At 36.9% G+C, this 18018-nt stretch overlaps 1 protein-coding gene across 1 annotated transcript in view; it reads right to left on the bottom strand.

The window, feature by feature from the left end:
- Positions 1–16805, bottom strand: part of SLC27A6 (solute carrier family 27 member 6) — a 35784-nt gene extending 18979 nt beyond the window's left edge. The window contains exons 1-4 of the mRNA XM_062513127.1: positions 16292–16805; positions 8198–8404; positions 5934–6092; positions 4785–4909 (exon numbers count right to left, since the gene is read on the bottom strand). Coding sequence (XP_062369111.1) covers positions 4785–4909; positions 5934–6092; positions 8198–8404; positions 16292–16805 — 1005 coding nt within the window. The remainder of the gene's footprint in view (positions 1–4784; positions 4910–5933; positions 6093–8197; positions 8405–16291) is intronic.
- Positions 16806–18018: the final 1213 nt, after the last annotated feature.

Here is an 18018-nt window from a genome sequence, read left to right as displayed (position 1 = left end):
ACGTCAGTTCAGAGAATTAAAGCACATAAAGATTATTTCTTGTGGTGCATATTACATACACTATTCTGTGAGCAATATGAAGCTTCCCTTTGTGAAAGCATGATTTTGTTTCCAGGCTTTAATATAAGCACATTTTCTACATGACTCAACTGGTTTAACTCAAAAGACAAGTCTAGGAAAAACTGAAAGCTAGAAGGAGAGAAATTGATCAAGTTGTACAACCTCTTAATCATGATCCACCATGCTAGAACCAGTAGCTGACACTGTAACTAGCCTTCAGTGCTGTTTTGGATATGAATAACTAATGTTTCCTCAGACATTACTGAAGACATTTTCCACTAAGAACACCTGAAAAACTTTACCATTATTAGTGGGGAGAATGAGGAAACAGACACAGGATCATCTGTGGGTACCAAGACAGCTATGCAAGTATATGTAAGTATCAGAAGGCAGCAAGAAAAATAGGTGTTACAATCTATTTTAAAGTTACTTTTCAAAAATAATGGTCTCGTTGTAGTTATGGCAGTTGAAAGCAAAATGTTTGCTGTGACACAATCTGTTTTTTTATAAGGTCAAATGACAGAGTCTAGAGAGAAAAAATACAAGCTTCCAAATCTCATAGCCTTTTCTTTTCAGATGTGCTGGATATGTTCTTAGTCTAAAGGTTCTATTTTCTCTAACAGTATGTACAAAAACTGTCTAATTTTATTTTAGGCATTGTTGATACTGAAGTAAATCAGAAACACCTTGGATTAAGAATGATGTCTTCTTATGACAAGTGTAAATAATTTTTTTTTTTTTTAAGGCTAGGTCACTGGAAGTATAAATTGCAAAATTCTCTCCCGTAAATTAAATTTTAATGACATGCAGAGATTCTTAGGAGCCTTCCCATGGAAGGGACAGATGTGGTTGTTTGTAACTGAGTCACATTACTGGTTTAGGATATTCAATAAAATATTTATGCCAAAAACCTGCAAAGGGCTTGACAAATTTCCACTCCACATTTCAAGGATATTAAAGAACAACTTCCAGTACTGAACATAAATTGAACTAAATTTTAATGGGAAATAAAATGTGTTTACAAGTAAAAGCCGCATTGTAGAAAAGTGCCAGCTGACTAATTTCTCCTTGCTTATTGACCATTAAATTCCTTTCCTTCATGGAAAACTGCTTCTCAGTGAGACACAATGCTATCCAACTACATAAACCCCATCCTTATATCCACCATAACACTTGAGTCAGCTGCAGGGAAATAAATTCATGCTGTTTCCATATGCCAGTAGAGATGAATTCATTGTTTTCTCCTTCTAAACTACTATTGTTCTAACACAGAAGAGTTTTAGCACAATAAATCCCTAAGCATCTTCTCTGAAGTCATTTCAGAGAACTTAATCCCATCCAAAGAAGCCTTTGCCAAAGTGTATCTAGTAGAGAAATTGTCTTGCCTCAGCTTAACAAAACAAAATCTGAAAGCTGATAAGCATGGTCTTATACACTTAGGTAACCCCAAGGAAATAAGAAATGTTACCTGTGCAAGAGGATAACACTGTCTTAATACCAAGTGGACATAAAACAGGACACATATTACATAGAAATCGTAAGCAATGATACAATTATTTGTGACACCAACTTTGAATGGAAGCAGAAGTGGACTCTGGTTTTAATAGAGAGCTTATCTATTTCATGCAAGGTATCATAAATCATACATATACTGTTATACTGCCTATATACTCTTATCACAGCTTACAAAAGTAGAAAACAGGACATAATGATTGAGGACACTGTTTGTAGCACTTTTCAGGATTCGGGTCTTTACAGAAAAGCAGGAAAGAGATGGTGCATTACCATTCCCATCTTTCCAAAAGCTTCAGGATCCAATGCATTGTTAAACAGATCATTAGGTGAAATTTGAAATAAATCTGCAGCTTCCTTTGAAAGATTTAGTTTATAGTTCAGATGTTAAAATTTGAATTTTTGCAAGCCCCTAAGGAAAATATATCCACAAATTAGTAGAGAATTATTTCCAAGGCTTTTGCTAACAGGTAATACAGGGAGCTCTGCTATGCCAGACTCTTGTAGTTTTTCAGCTCACTGTTCATAGAGACTTTGAGCAATGTCATCCAGCAAGACCAATTTACCAATTTTCTGAATATTTTTCTTCAGTAGAGTAGTCATGTCACAGATCCATTCTGAAGCTACTGATGGTTATTAGCCATAAATGATGGTCACTGTATTTTCACTACAATCAAAATGCTGCTGAAAAAAGTGTTTGGAAGAGGACAGGCATGAGGATTACTCACTTGGAAACCTAGAAAAATCTATAAATGTCACATAATGCCAGGCCTTTTTGTACTTGTATCTAAGGAAAAAAAAAACCAACTTCCTTTTCTAACAAACATTTTTTTCTGGACAATAGATAACTAAACCAAACTAGATACAGAATAATCTCAGAAAAAATCTGCTGCAAGAGTCTTCAAGAGCTGTTGCAGATGTGAGTGGGAGGCAGAATGATGAAACAAGATAAAACCAATAAGGAAAGCTCAGCCAAGAGCCTATATGCTACCACAGAGATTTGCCCAAAGTTCAATTCAGAATTTATGAAATACAAGGCCCCAGTGTGGACTCCAGGTGTAAGCAATATACCATTTATTTCAAGTTTAGTGTTAAAGAAACAAATTAAGAAAATAATGTAATTGCTATGGATTTAATCTGGGTTGATTAGAAGGGCTTTGTAACACTTCTATCTCACGAATGCTGCCCACATAATATCCTGACAGAACTTTAAAACTTGCCATATCTTCCTCATGCTACTAGCATATATAGTACTTCTACATTAACAAAACTTAAATAGAGAATCCAACTTAGGAAATTATTTTTCTTACTTGAGAACTAAGAGCAAATTGCGTAAGATATTTTAAAACCTTCCACTTATTTGTGTGAACATGTTTCTCTTCCAGTTTTAACATGACAGATACTTAATATTTTTCTTCAAATACCTAGCTGTCAAACTGATTTGTTTTATGATTTAAATTTTCTTCAGAAGGCTTAGCAAGCAAGCAAAAAAGAACAAAAAACCAAAAAAACCAACAAAAAAATAAAATTAAAAAAATTTAAAAAACACATAGCCTCACAGAAGAAAGAGTTTAGATATGCCAGCTCCTAGAAACTATGCACAAAAATTAACGAATAGAATAGTTATACAGTTAATGAATAGTTAATGATTGTATAAGCATTGTATGGAGTATATAAATAGTTAAGGATGGTATAAATTACTCAATTTGCACAATTTAAAATTGCTTTTATTTCATGGTGTTTTGGTAAGGATTTAAAAATGAAAGAGTTCATTTCAGAAATTAAGTATCATAAGGTATAATTTGTGCTTTAAAATTAAAAGGGGTGGGAAAAGAAGCCATGCTCCCCCTGTACAGTAAGAGAACATAAAAGCAGAACAATTAATATCTCAGACAGCAAATTTGGCAAAAGTTGTGAACTTTTGGAGAGAAGAGGAATGACTTTCTGGAAATCAAGTTATCCTATAATGAAAAAAAAAAAATAACAATTTATAAAACCTATGCCTCTCCAATGCCTTGATTTTTTCGTATGATCTATAATTTCATTTTTTGTTTTCCAGCATTTTTTTGTTTATTTTACTATAAAGTTAAAACCCCCCAAATACAGATAAAATTCTAAAAAACCAAAATCACAAAACATAAACAAACAAACCAACATAAAATAATCAGAGAAGGTATCACTATTCTGGTTTCTCATCAGCACCACTGCTCTTCACTGGGCCATCATCCATACTCCCTTTAATTCAAGAATTTCTACCTTACCGAGGCACTCATGGATAATGCAGTGGGATCCATGACCCACAACTACATTGTTTAAATATCCTTTTGAAAATCTTCCTAAGGGAAAAGCAATACAGTGACCTTTTCCATTCTTTGGTCAGCAACTCAAGATATTAATGTGAATTATTATTCTGCTGGGAAACAAGACTGATTTGCATTCTCTTATTTTAGAATACTGCTTAAGGATGATGTTAATAAATTTTCAGATTAAATATTTTTAGTTATTGGTACCTTTTCCTAATAAAATTCACTGAAAAGGAAATAAACCACTGATTATTTTTTGAAATAACAAAATGAAATTATGGTAGAAGCAAAGGGAGACTTTCCAAAGAAATAACAGCTGCATTGGATCTAACTTCTGGACATTTTCACAAAATTCTTTCTGTTCTCCTAAATATTTGTTGTCTAGAATAGTTTTATCACTGGAAAAAAAGGCAAATGTTTCATCTTGAACAAAAAGCTGATAACCCAGACCAAGCCCCTTCCAAGTTTAAAAATACAATTTAGATGGCCTCAGAATATGCACATTCCACAAAACAAAACAGTGCTAAAACATAGCATACAAAATATAAGACCTCTGACACTCACAGATGCCAAGGAAAAAGTTCTGAAAATTCAGAAAAGGCATTGAATAGTAATCCTGGTTTTTCGAACTTACCTTGCTAAATTCCGTGAAACAGTACTTTTTCACCAAATGATACTGAATCAGTTTTTAGTCTCAAAATCACTCTTTGTAATACTTCTAGTATATCTTCATGATTCAAGCCATTATTTTTATTACGCATCTACATATCACCAAAAATTTGCAGAACCTCACATAAAAGGAACGGCAGAAGGACATGCCCAATACAGTTGAATTTCCCTTTTAGCCTACCACATGAAGAACAACAAATGGACCAACAGACAAGCAGGCATCACTTTGATTCCACCTACCACTGGCTGATTGCAAAGGTAACGGCAAAGTTCTCCAATGTACTGGATCACAGTCACATTGTACCTCCTGCAGTCACTCCAAAACTGACTAGCTGAGAACTTCTTTTTTAACACACAGGTTGCACCTTCATGGAAACAGTAAGGAAAATTAAATTAAGCAATTGCTCTGTGTGGCAGCTTAGCTATAAAACAGAACACCTGAGGAGCTCGCTCAGAGAACTATGTGGCATTTAAGCTGTTTTATTTGAAGATGTGTCAGTAGACAAAGAAGGGAGAGGAAATCAGCCTCCTGGCTGAAACATTACTACAGTAGATCAGAGTTTGAAAACAAGTCAGATTCTCTTTTTACAACACTGTTGGTGTTGTAACATGTTTTAAGAGTTTAGCCTGAACTCTTGTGTCCAAACATTTAATTTAAAGTATCCAGAAGATTCAGGCTGATTAGTAAATCATTTGCATATCACTGAAGCCTTATTTCTCAAGAAAGCATTCATCAGTTCAGATTCAGACCCATAATTAACCCATAGTACAATGATCTTTTCCTTGCTCTGACTTGTACTTGATGCAGAAGGAAACAGAAAATATTTGTCATGGAGCTCCAAATAAATCTTTTATAAAAGAGTCCTTGAGAAAACCTACATTTTCTCAATAATACATGTGATCTATTGCCAGTGTCAAAACAGTGCATAAATTAAATGGATAAAAATTTATATGGAATTTAAAAATACGCTAAAAAGCTGAGTGTTTGTACAATCTGTAGTAGTCAATGTACTTGTCAATATTTTAATACCAAATACATTTTAGTTCTATTCTGCTGTAAAATGCTTAGTTTGTACATACACTAATGCACCATACACACTGCCAAAATTCTGCATGTCCTTAACTTCCTTATTTACCGAAATATAAGGAAGTTAAAATATTTGTGGCACAAATTACAAAAACTAATTCTTCCCCATAAAGAGAGCATGTAGACATCTTTTATTAGTACAAAACATACCCTGTCCTCAAAATACACTGCTATTCCAAAACAGACTTCTCATTGAATTTGAGAAAAGCATTAGTTTCCCTAGGGGTAGTGAACCTAAGCATGTTTAATACATTTTTATAATAATGAATTCTCTACTAACAACAAAAGCAAACAACCCTTACCCAGTTCAATGCATCCACCAATGCCAAGAAGAGAAGCTGCACTGTGGTAAAGAGGCAGAGTGATATAAATGATGTCTTCTGAAGTAGCACCAAAAGCCCACAGTCCAGCAGCTCCTTTAAGAATCTGTAAATGACTAATGACTGCTGCCTTTGGAAGACCTGTAATAAAATAAAAATAATGCATTAAAGCATTTCTTAGAGAATCTGTATAAAAATTCTCTAAAATCATAAAAGAGTCAATCTTTCTTCTGTAACCCAATTGTCAACCACTTTTTTAGATGGCCTTAAATAGACAATTGGCTGTTTAGTACAATATTGCATGTTTCTGTACACGTAAAGATTAGCCAGTTTTTAACATCATCTCTTTGCTATTTAGTTTGATGTCCATTCAAGTAAGTAGAAACATGAAGAAACTCATTGTTTTGCCTGCTAGCAAATTATATAGAGCAAGAAGGGACAAAAAATTTACTCTAGATATAGACTTCTTTTAACATAAAGAGGCATCACACCAGATCTTGTTAAGACAAAAGTCATAGTGAGTGTAAGGTAAATAAAGGTGCTTATCTAAGAGTCATACATCTTTCTATTTTTTTCAGAACTCTACAAAGTCTATTACAAATTACCAAAAAAAAAAAAAAAAACCCACAAAAAACACATTGACAAGACCACACCAGTAAGGTTCTTTTGAATGAGTTTCTTCAAGTTCAGCACACTTTTCCTCTTCAGCAACATGCAGACTCACAAGCAAGAGCTTCTTAGGCTACTACTCTCGTACCTATTTATCTGAGAAGGGGATGAGTTCTTGCATAATATATGTGTGCTCAAACACACACAGAAATTTCAGTCTGAGTCAGGCTGACGATGAACAGTGAGAACTGTTCAGTTCTTAAAAAACTGTAATGGTTCATAAAGTTTTCACATTTATTCTAGCAAAGCTATTGCTTATTTCAAGACTTAGCTAGAGCTGGAAATGTATGTAATCTGTGGAGAGTGTAGCTACGCCTCAAGGCAATTCCACTATCTACACTAAAGAGAAAAGGGAATATGCCTAGGTTGCCAATAAGTTACTTGTAGCAAGAAGTTTTCTACAGTTTTTATTTCTGCATTTACAGAGAGACCACTACAGATTATGCAAAATACTCCTTTCCTTTAACTAAGATTATGAGTCACTGGTGTAGCAATACATGTGAAAATGCTCAGTTATTCAGAATTAGTAATTCCATACTCTTCAGACTAAAACAAACCTTATGGTTCTAGTTACATAGTATGTAACAGAAATTCAATATAAATTAATATATTACATACTAAGTTTCAAAATATCTCAAATTGTACATAACTGAAAATTGAGACTTCACACTGATACTCTGATTCTAATTGTAAGAACAAAATTATCGCACTTGGATAATTCTGTAATATTCTTCACCTAATTTTAACTCCCAACTCTTAACAAGAAAGCTTAACCATATTTCTATTAGTAGCATTACAAATAAAACCTCATCTCTTGGCATATTTATAACTTCCTAACTTTTTTATTGGAGATGGATGTTCTTATTTCCTAATTTTTCCTGAGAACCTGAAGCAAATTAATTGAATTATTATTTGTATGAAGGAACAAAGCCCCAAAGCACATACGCATTTTCAGTCTTCATGTACCTAAAACTGTTGTGTTCAACTGAATGAGAATGCCAATCCACTCATCTTAAAAACATAATGCTGCCTTTCATGTCAGTGATCAGATTTTTTTTAAGTCTTAGCTTCTTAGCTGCTGGAGCACAATTCAGACATCTGTTTCTAAACTAAAAGGCTAGTAACTTAATCCTATTTTCTGTCTCTACAGTGACCTCCATAAGCCATGACTTGATGAAAGAAAAAAAATGTCTAATTGCGTGTTTCAAGATTATTTTTTGAAATTCTAGGTAAAATCTTAAAAATTTTAGCTAGGTGGTATTATGTGGTCACAAAATACTATCTATTATGATTGTAAACTGACCAAAAAAGCAGTGTTTTATAAACACCTTAGCTGTGAAGTTATAAGATGTAAAGCCTCTCATAGTATTTGTAAAATATGGCAGGAAAAAAAAAGAAGGGAAACCCATAAATCACCAAATATAAATACTAACAAGAAATATGGGTGTTTTTCTATAGCAGTGCTTCTAGATGAGAAACATGACATTTTGCTATTGAGATACTAGAGTTTCAGAAAAATCAAGTTTCTAGATGAAAGCTGAAGAAAAATATAAACAAACTCTTTAGCAGATCTGTACCTGTTGTTCCCGAAGTAAATATGTATAAAACAGCTGACTTGAGGTTGTTGGCAGAACATCGATTAACTGGAACAGGGTCTTCAGATGCAGCTTCTATTTTGTCTAAAAGGGTATGCACACCTGGAAACCTGGAGTCCTTGGCCATTATCCAAACACTAACATCATTTTGAAGTTTAGGAAGAATTTCTTCCAATGTCCCAAGCAAATCTTAAAAATGAACATGAAATAATGTTACTTCCATTATGTCTTCACTGAACTAGAGGATAAATTATTTTTCCTCCTAAAATTTTATATTTTTTATTTTTATAATTTTTTAAATTTTATTTTTATAATTTTTATTTTATAACTTCTTATAAAAGAAAGAGAAATGCAAGTCACCTCCATGGATATAGATTCAATAAAATAACAATTAACTAGATAGAAAATCTGCTGAAAATAGGATATAATGTTCTAAAAATACTGCAGATCCCTCACAGTCAAATGGTCAACTAGTTCTCAAGGCAAACTTGTGAGCTGTGATTACTAGTTCCTATTGCCCACATGATTTTAGGTAACCCTTAGTCGTTGTTAAGACCAGAATGAAGTGTGGTCAAGTTTCAACTTCAAATAAACCTTGAAGAAATCCATGCAAGGCAGGTATATACATAACTGGTAATTACAGTATAGGTTTCCTCAAATGCCCTCAACACCAATCTCACAGAAGTGACTAATTTAAAAAGAAACAGAAGTTTAACTAAGGTTTATTCTGTTGCCTTATCAGAAAATAAATGAGAGAAGTTCCCAGAGTAAATAAAAAAGAAAATATAGAGAGAGGCCAATCCTTAAATAATTCATTTGATATTTATACTTCGAAGCATTTTAACAATGTCACTTTCTCAGAAGACCACACAGTTATTAAAGTATTAATCCAGGAAACATATCAAGAACAGGAACAGTACTGCTTTCAATAGAACCCATTTACGCCTAAGTGTTTTGATACACCTCAGTCTAAGTAATTAATATTGCAAATATTCCTATGGGTATGAATTTATTTTATTAATAAATAAGGTTTCATAATGAATAAACAAAGTTGACATGACTCACCCAGAATCTCACAAAGAGCCACCATTTGAAATCCTGATATCAGCTCCAAACTTACTTCACAAATATTGAATATGGACACCATATGCACAGATTTTATGCCAAAACAACTGAAGATTTCTAATCTTTCAGAAAGCTGCATTTCTAATGACAGACTGATGTAGTTATTTTAATTAATAACATATAAATCCGTATTTCAATACGGATTTCTATACAGATATACAGCCTAATATAATCAACTAAACATGTTCTACAAACCAAAGCCTACAGAGTACAAGTTTTATATATTTTATGAGCATCTAGCAAATAAATCTGATGTAGTATAACATTAAATATTTTGTGTTCTAACTAGTACTGCAGAATGATTTCAGGAAGGAATCATCCAAATAATTTTAAAAATCTGAAAGATGGACAGCATCCTGTTTAAATCACTGCAGTAAAGTCCCATTATAGACAGCAACACAGTGAAAAATTTTAAATAAAAAATAATGTCAAGAAGAGTAGAATTAATTGCAGGAAACTGATGCCAGGAATGTCAATGTTCCTCAGCATATTAATTCTATCTTGTTGTTGTATTACAGAATTAAGGTACATACTTTGATCAATGAATAGAAAAATACAACTGTACTATTTCAAACATGTATTATTAATAAACCAAATGTGATGGAATAACTATTTTTGTCTTCCTATTACACATATATGTCTCTCAAACATATTAAGGATAACTTGTGTAGGTGCGAGTTAGACTGAGAACCTAGCAAAAGAAACAGAGATGTTGGAAGTAACTGGAGTTCTATTTCTCTAAAAGTAGTAAGAGAACATAGCATTCTCTGCCATTCTTTATTAATGCACTGGCTCCATCTACAATGCTAGTCTGTCAAAAAAGAGAGGACTTGCCTCTTCTTTTTCTTTTTTCCCCTTTTTGTGCATCAAAGGAAGAAAGATGGCACATATGAATTTCAACCCTGCAGACACACTCATTTAAGATTCAAGAATGACATGAGGACACCTTTCCCTTTTACTAGGCTAAAACTTATTTACCCAAAATAATTAAGATTAACCATCATATTAAACATATACATTCTTTATTTTTCCCAATGGTTCTGGAGTTATTTACTATTATTGAACAACTAAATGATTACACCGCATAATTTTTCTTCTGTGCTCAGGAGTCTAGTACTTGGAGCAATACGTGAACAGCTTGTAATTAAAAGTTATCATGAAAAAAACTTCTCAGTAGATAGTATAGAACAGAAGAAACAATAAATTATTTCCTGAATAAAAAAAGGTAAGTTGAAACAGCTGTATTCAAAGTGCCAGAAGCTGAAAGTTACTTCTGGAATGCACATGAGATGGGGTGTTTGGAGATGACTCTCAGTTGTACTAACATATTTCCAAATATTAATTCTAATGATGGTCAACTAACATTTTGTTCCCTAAACAGAAAACTTCTGTGCCAGACATTGTGCATAGGTGCATAGGGCAGTCTAGTCTTCACATATCATCTTTTCCACCTGTCTGGGAGACACAGCCTTCTTGGAAGACCTACAGTTTGTCTGTTTCTAGAGGTGGCTTGTATGTGCACTTCATATAGAAAAGCAATTACAGTAAAGTAACTCAGCTATTTAAACTTGGAGTTTCACTCAAGTACTTAATTACTTTTTACACTATGAAAGTATATTCAGATTTTGGGTTACTTGTTTTAGGAGAAATGTCTCCTCATACTAAATTTGGCAAGTTCAACTGTGTTGCTTACATTGCTTGTATACAAATGTTCTCCATTTGCTATTTGGCTCCTACTGGGAAAAAATATCTGGAATTGATCAGGATGGATAAGTTTTTCCACTTTTATTTGCTTTCCTTCTCCTCTTACTTTTAAAGCATTATTCAACAAAAGTTTGTCAAACTGTTACTTTATATTCACATGAATACATACAGTAACATCAGTTACAACTTTGGAGAAAGCAAGGAAAATATGTATTGAACTACTGTCCTAGGCTTCTAGTAGCACAAAGGTTTTTTATTTTCCAGCAGAGAGATCATGCAGGCTGTTGGCAAGGACACAGTCCCACGCTAATGAAAGGAATACATTAGATTATGAGATCAGTTTGTACTGAACAGAAAGTTACTCAGAAAGAAAACTCTAAGAAATGGTTCTTACATAACTCTGATGTGTACCCTGGCTGATATGCTCAGGAAATTGTATCAAGTCCAAACTCTTCCCCATGCTGTCTGCCCCCAGAAAATAATTGTTACTTATACTGGATCCCCCAAGTGACTCAGCACGGCTTCTCACAAAGTAGTAATAGCAGAAAAGTCAGCTGTGGCTCAGGATCAGTGTTGGTATCCTGAAGCACCACTGAAGGCAGTAAAGGTAATAAAATATAAACAACCTTGCAAATCACAGTTGGCCCTTTTTTCCACTCAAAGACCATCTGTGACAGGACACAGACTAGAATAAGAGCAAGTGATCAAAGAGATATGGTGTCTAACTGAGCAGGTGTCTTCCATAGGTTTTCTATGGTCCCCTTGTTATAAATGTTTAGGTCTAAATAGCTTTTTATTCCAAATAGTTAGAATCCATTTCAATAGAATCCATTCTTTTTTTCATTCAGTGACTAATATGACAGATGAGACTTGCATGTAACATCAAATGATTTTAATTTACCAATACCAAAAAATACTTTGCTTATTCTCTTTCTCCAGGATCTAGGCACACTTCTGTCTAGGTTGGAATACACTCAGCAGCAGCAGCAGCAGAAAGCACTGCCAGTGCCTCAAGAGTAAAGAATCCTGCCCAGAAAAATGCAATACAGCTGGGAGACGTACCTCTGTACAGAACTGCAAAATCACAAGATGGCTGTGAATGGAAGGGGCCTCTGGAGGTCACCTTAGTCCGATCTCCCTGCTCAAGCAGAGCCTCGTAGAGCAGGCTGCCCACACGTGTCTGCGCAGCATGTACACTCCCTTAATTGCCTTTGTTATCAGGACTGATGTAAATCAATCTCATGGAGTTTAGACAGCAATCCTTTAACAGCTGAATCCTTGCATCAGAAGTCATGATGGCAGTCTGCAATGTCCTACTCTGTGCTAAGCTCCTCCCAGTAGGAGCAAACTAGAGATGCCCTGGCATATAAATTCCACTTGTGCATTTCTGGAGGGTCACTAATCTGTGTGTGCCGTTTGGAAATATTGCTGTTACACTGCTATAGATACAATGTTACAACAGATGACACGTAATCCCTTAATCAAGCAAGACTTCAATCAATAGAAATATTCCCCAAAACGGACATAGTGCCTTAAAACATGTCTTCATTTTAAGCACTACTTTACTTCCTCTTGCGGTTGAGCCAACAGCTTTTAAACAACTAAGGGTGGCCTAGTCTGGTAGCAAATGTAGTAAGAATGAACCTTTTGAAAGAGAAGACCAAAGAAATTCTTTCTTTCTCTTTTACAAGTTCCTCATTGACTTACAAGTTAGTTGGCTACTGCTTTATCAAAAATGCAGTTTGAAACTCTAGCTTTTGAATCTCTTTCAAGAAACATTCCCCAAAATGGGAGTGGTAGGAGAAAATGTTTCTGGGAATAGAAGTGTGAGAAGGTTAAGTAACAAATTTAAACAAGAGCTAAATACTCTCAGAACACAGCAGACAAATGAGAGTTATTAAAGTAAAAAATTCTCTCTCTGACACAAAGGCAAATGAAATTACTGAAAAGGAACAGAAAGACTGGTAAATAATAGAATATGTATTTGCCTTTTAAGCAGAGCCCAGGTGAGAAGACAAAAACCTTACTTGATTGCAATAAATTAATTAAAAGAGCATCAATGTAATAGAAAAAAAAATCAGACTTTTAGAGCTTTCCATTTCATATAAGAAACCAACAAGAGGAAGAAACCTTGAAGTTCTTATAATGTATTTGGGGCTTAAGAATAAAACATCTAGCTGCTGAATTCAGAGAATACATTAAGGCAAAATCAAACCCACAAACTTAAATATTACTGAAACACTCTGAACTAAAGTTACCAAAAACAATCCAAGTATGACAGAATTGTCAGATCAGAAGAAAGACTGATTCCAAGTGCTGAAGCAGAAACAAGATAATACTAATTGGATGGGGTAACCAAACCACAATGGCTGAAAAATATGCAGGCACACAATAAAAATGAGGAGCAAAAAATGGCACATGAGAGTGATCTTACAAGAGGCACTATGAAAAATGGAACCAGGTATGGAAGAAAATGCAACCATAAATAGTATCAAGCCTAATCGTGTAGAGGTATCACATTTGTAAAAAATAAAAGCGTTTTTGAAAATTAGGTACAAAAAAGCTTCAAGATGCAATCATCTCACACAAAGGGAGGCTGCATCATTCTGAGCAGGGAAGATTTGGCCATAAACAATCATCAGTGGGAACTGCTTCAGACAGCAGCTGAAGGTGGAAGGTTCCCTTCAGCATAAATGAAACCTTAATATTAACTAGATATACAGTAAGATACAATAGTAGAAACTGTATAGAGGTTCCTGTTCTAATGTGCTATTACAGACAAGTATTTCAAGAGCAAATTTGGTCTTGCTGAGCACAGGCAGTCAAATTGTTAAGGTGACAATTTCTGCTGTGCTGCAATCTATGAATAAGACCAAAGGTCATCCAAAACACTGAAGATACAATCTGGAACTTTTTTAAGAAATACAATTGCTATGCTAACCTGCATTTCTTTGTGGAGGGTGAAAAACCTGCATATTTTTAAAAATAATTTCACTGTGCAGAACTACTGCCATTACATACTATTCTCTGATTAAAAAAAGTCTTAATTGACAGACATGATGCCTGTCTGTGGTAATGACAGATATTAGACCACAAGTTGATTTGTTTTAGTGTAAATACTTTGAAAAACAAAATATATAATGTTCAAACTATCCACGGTCCTGTGAAAATGGTGCCATGAGGAAAATTAACAACTCATGTCTATTGATGAGGAAGAGTCCCTCAATATTCACACTTACACTGGATGAAAAGATGTTTAATAGACCTCTAAGAATTATGTAACTGACTGTGTAACCCCAGTGTTAAACATTGGTCTGCAATTGTTGTAAACATTAGAGGGAAATTATTATCTATAACAATTAGGCACAATATGTTTCTATCAAGAGTGGTATGATTTAGGCCTCACAATCACTGGTCTGTGTACAAATTACCAGCTGCTGAATTTGGACTCCTTTGGAGACGCTGCTGTATGATGTGGTCAACAGCTAAGGACCTAGCAACTTTTACTTCTTTCACAGCTTAAAAACAAAAAAGAAAACCAAAAAACCTCTTAAGTCCTGAAGAAAAATACTAAGAAGACTCATGGGACTGACAGACTTACAGCAGAGACTAAAAGCTATTAATAAAGTAAGAAGGCCAAAATGTAAAATACCAGATAAGAGACCAATTCATTGGTATTTCTGTCTGCACACAGGTCTCCCCTTGCAAGCAGAGGCAGAATCCCAGAAGAACCTAGTTCAACCAAGTTGCTCTTACTATCAGCTGTTGGTAGCAAATTAAGAGTGGAGAAGCACTGCTCCTGGCTTTGCACTGCAAATACTTTTTTCATCCATTAGTTACCTCTAACTTAAATAAAAATGTCTCTCAGATGCAAGCTTTGATCCAAGGTTTCTCCTTCACCACAGTCAATGAGCAGGAAGTTCCTGAAGATTAATTCCCCTCCTCAAATCATTCACTCAAAACTACATATTCATAAAAAGGAGGTAAGCAAGATTTTTTTTTTTTAATTAAGAAGGCAAAATGAAAAGATGTCAGTTCAGAGGCCTTGTTATCATGTATTTGGATTATATTTAAATTGGCTTTTTTTTCATTGGCTTGTTTTAATTACCAAACATCTTAAACCAGCAAACCATATAGAATCACAAGATTCATATAGAATGACAAGATTCATAATTTTAAAATGTACAAGGGAAAAATCTTAAATGCATTTTTTAAAACACAACTTGATAGCAGCAAAGAACAGATGTAAAAAAATTCTATCATTTGGGTATCGTGGGTGTAAATCCTCACAACTTGTGTAACAAGAGTAAAGCAAGAAGGTGTGCAACAGAAAAAAGGCAAAGGAGAGTTGAAACAATACTTTTAAAGAGGTGGGACAACATTAATATGCAATATTTTGATATATTTTCTTCCAATCAAATGTCAAGTTTCTGTGCAGTCTTTGAGCCTTGCAGGTTCACTTTCACTTGATCATAAATGCTATGGCAAGTTTATGTTTTGTCTCTGTCTTCAGTTTATACATCTATCTGACTAAGCAAAATTTGAACATAGAATGCTCAGAATGCCTACAAGATTTTAAATTCTTTTGCAGCATTTAATAAAAAAGTAATACTCCAGAAGGTTGCACCACACTACTATCCCTATTCAAACACAGCAATTTCTTCTACAATCCAATACCAGCAGTAAGTTTGTTATTATGAATTAAGCTCCTATGTACTGTACTACAAAAACTTTATTCCTGAAAAACTGTCGTACCTCTGCAAACAGTTGAACAACAGAGGCTGTACAGTCCAAGCTCAGACCTTCCAGTTTTGCAGTGTGTTTGATCAATAGAAAAATGGGGAGATAGTACAAGAGAAAAAAGTACACCACTTAAATAAATTTAAATTTGACTATTTGAGAAGTAACAGAAAAGTATTCTTAATAATAGGTCATTTTAATGCTTTTAGGACTCCTTTAAGCTTCCACTGAAGCAATTAAGCACTTGGAACAGGCTGTACTTAGATGCTGAAAACTCTCCTGCAATATATACATTTTTAAAGAAAAGGTTAAATGGTTGTCCACCAAACAGGGATATAATTGATTCTGCCTGAGAGGCTGAAGCTTTATAAAATCTTGAAGTCCCCTCCAGCCCTGTGTTGCTTTCACAGCTGTAAATCAGGTTCCAATAAACGACCTGGAGGGCCAGCTATGTGTGAGAATGTGGCATTAAAGGCTTTGGATGTAGGAATGAGGAGTACACCCTACCTGCTCCCACAACCAGTATCTTGGGCTCACAGCTACTGACACAGTGCAGGAGAGATCTGAAGCGGACGTTGAAGTTGAGGAACGCCACCACACAGCCCAACTTGGCCAGTCCGAACCACACGTGGATGAAATCTGGCTCGTTCCCCATCAGCAAGGCTACCGTGTCTCCCTTCTTCAGAGCCTCGTGCTGCAGGAAGACCTGTGCTATCCTGTTACTCCTCCGGTCCACATCCCTGTAGGTGTGAACGGTCCCTTCGTAGATGAGGAAAGGTTTGTGGGGCTGCTTCTCCGCCAGCTTCACGAACTTGTCCAGGACGGTGACAACCCTCCCTTGCAGCCGGTACATCTCCATCCTCAGCCCATAGGTCAACACTTTGAGCAGGTATCTCAGGTCGGCCCAGAAGTAGGGGAAGAGGAGTTTCTGGATGAAGTGCAAGGAAAGAATCCCGACAGCAGCCCCCGGTACCCAGGAGGGCGGCGCTGGGAGCGGGTAAAGGTCGTCCCAGACACGCATCTCCCCGCAGCCGGGCCGCCGGCACACAGCCGGGCAGGGCGCGGAGGCGAAGGACGGCAAGGGCTGAGGCTCTTCCCGCCCTCTCCTCCTCCACAGCGGGACGCACGGGCCAGCAGCGCTCAGGAGCTACGGAGACAGGGAGCTCCGACCGCGCCCGCCTCAGCCAGCCACGGCTCGGCTCGGCTCGGCTCGGCTCGGCACGGCACGGCTCGGCCTCGCCGCACCTGCGGGACGGCCCGGCGGGAATAGGGCGAGAGTGCCTGCGCGGCCCCCGCACGGCTGAGGCCGGACACCTTCTCCCCCCTCGGCCCCGGCACTCACGGACAGCGCCCGGCTGCTGCCGCTGCTGCCGGCGAGGCGGCGGCGGCCGCTCCCTGAGCCGGTTGCATAAGGCGCGATCTCCGCGACGCTCACCCCGCCCGGCGGCCGCAGCCCGGGGGTGGCTCCCGGGGAAAGCGGCGGCGGCGGCCGAGGGCAGGAAGCCTCGCCCCGGGCCGAGGCGGCGGCTCGGAGCTCCGGGCGCGATCCCGTGGAGGGCGGGGGCGGGCGCTGGGGCAGGTGGCTCCCGCCAGCCGGGCCCGCCCCGCTGAGCCGGGACCCGCTGGTCCCGGAGCTCGGCCCCGCCCTCGGCCCCAAAGGAGCCGGGGAGAGCGGACACCTGGACAGTTGAGCTGCGTGACCGACTCTCTCTAGTACTGTTTTTCTTCTGTCTGCCGCTAAGGTCGAGGCTTGATTGGATTAAGAATGTATTGGCACAGGTCTGTGTTCTGGGGTGACTAGACGGAACCCAGCTGGAGGTTTCCTCCCAGCTTTTGCCCTAAACCAGGACAGTGTGGTATACGAACGCTCACTGGACATGCATTGAAAACAAATTCAAGACAGCCCCGGCAAATTAAATAGTGCAAGACTAGATTATTAATAGATTCCATGCTTCTTTAAAGGCGAACCTGTCAGTAGGCTGACAGGTTTTTATTGATACTATAGTGTTCCTTACTTGGAAAGAGCAGTGGATGTGTGTGTTCTGTGCTAGCTAGGTGTACATCTACAGGAGGAAAGAGGTGTTGAGATTTTCAGCTGGTGAGAATCACTTCTTCCAGAAAGACATTCTGTGAGAATACAGAGTTCTACTCAGAGTTACTTTTCCTAGGTGGAGATAATTTAAAGGGCCAGAAATTTAAAATTTCTTCAAAGTAACTACTAGGTGGATTAAATG

This window comes from Cinclus cinclus, chromosome Z (assembly GCF_963662255.1).
Source record: "Cinclus cinclus chromosome Z, bCinCin1.1, whole genome shotgun sequence".
NCBI classification, from domain to species: Eukaryota; Metazoa; Chordata; class Aves; order Passeriformes; family Cinclidae; genus Cinclus; species Cinclus cinclus.
Note: the sequence above shows the minus strand (reverse complement) of the source record. Positions and strands in the feature narration are given on the sequence as shown.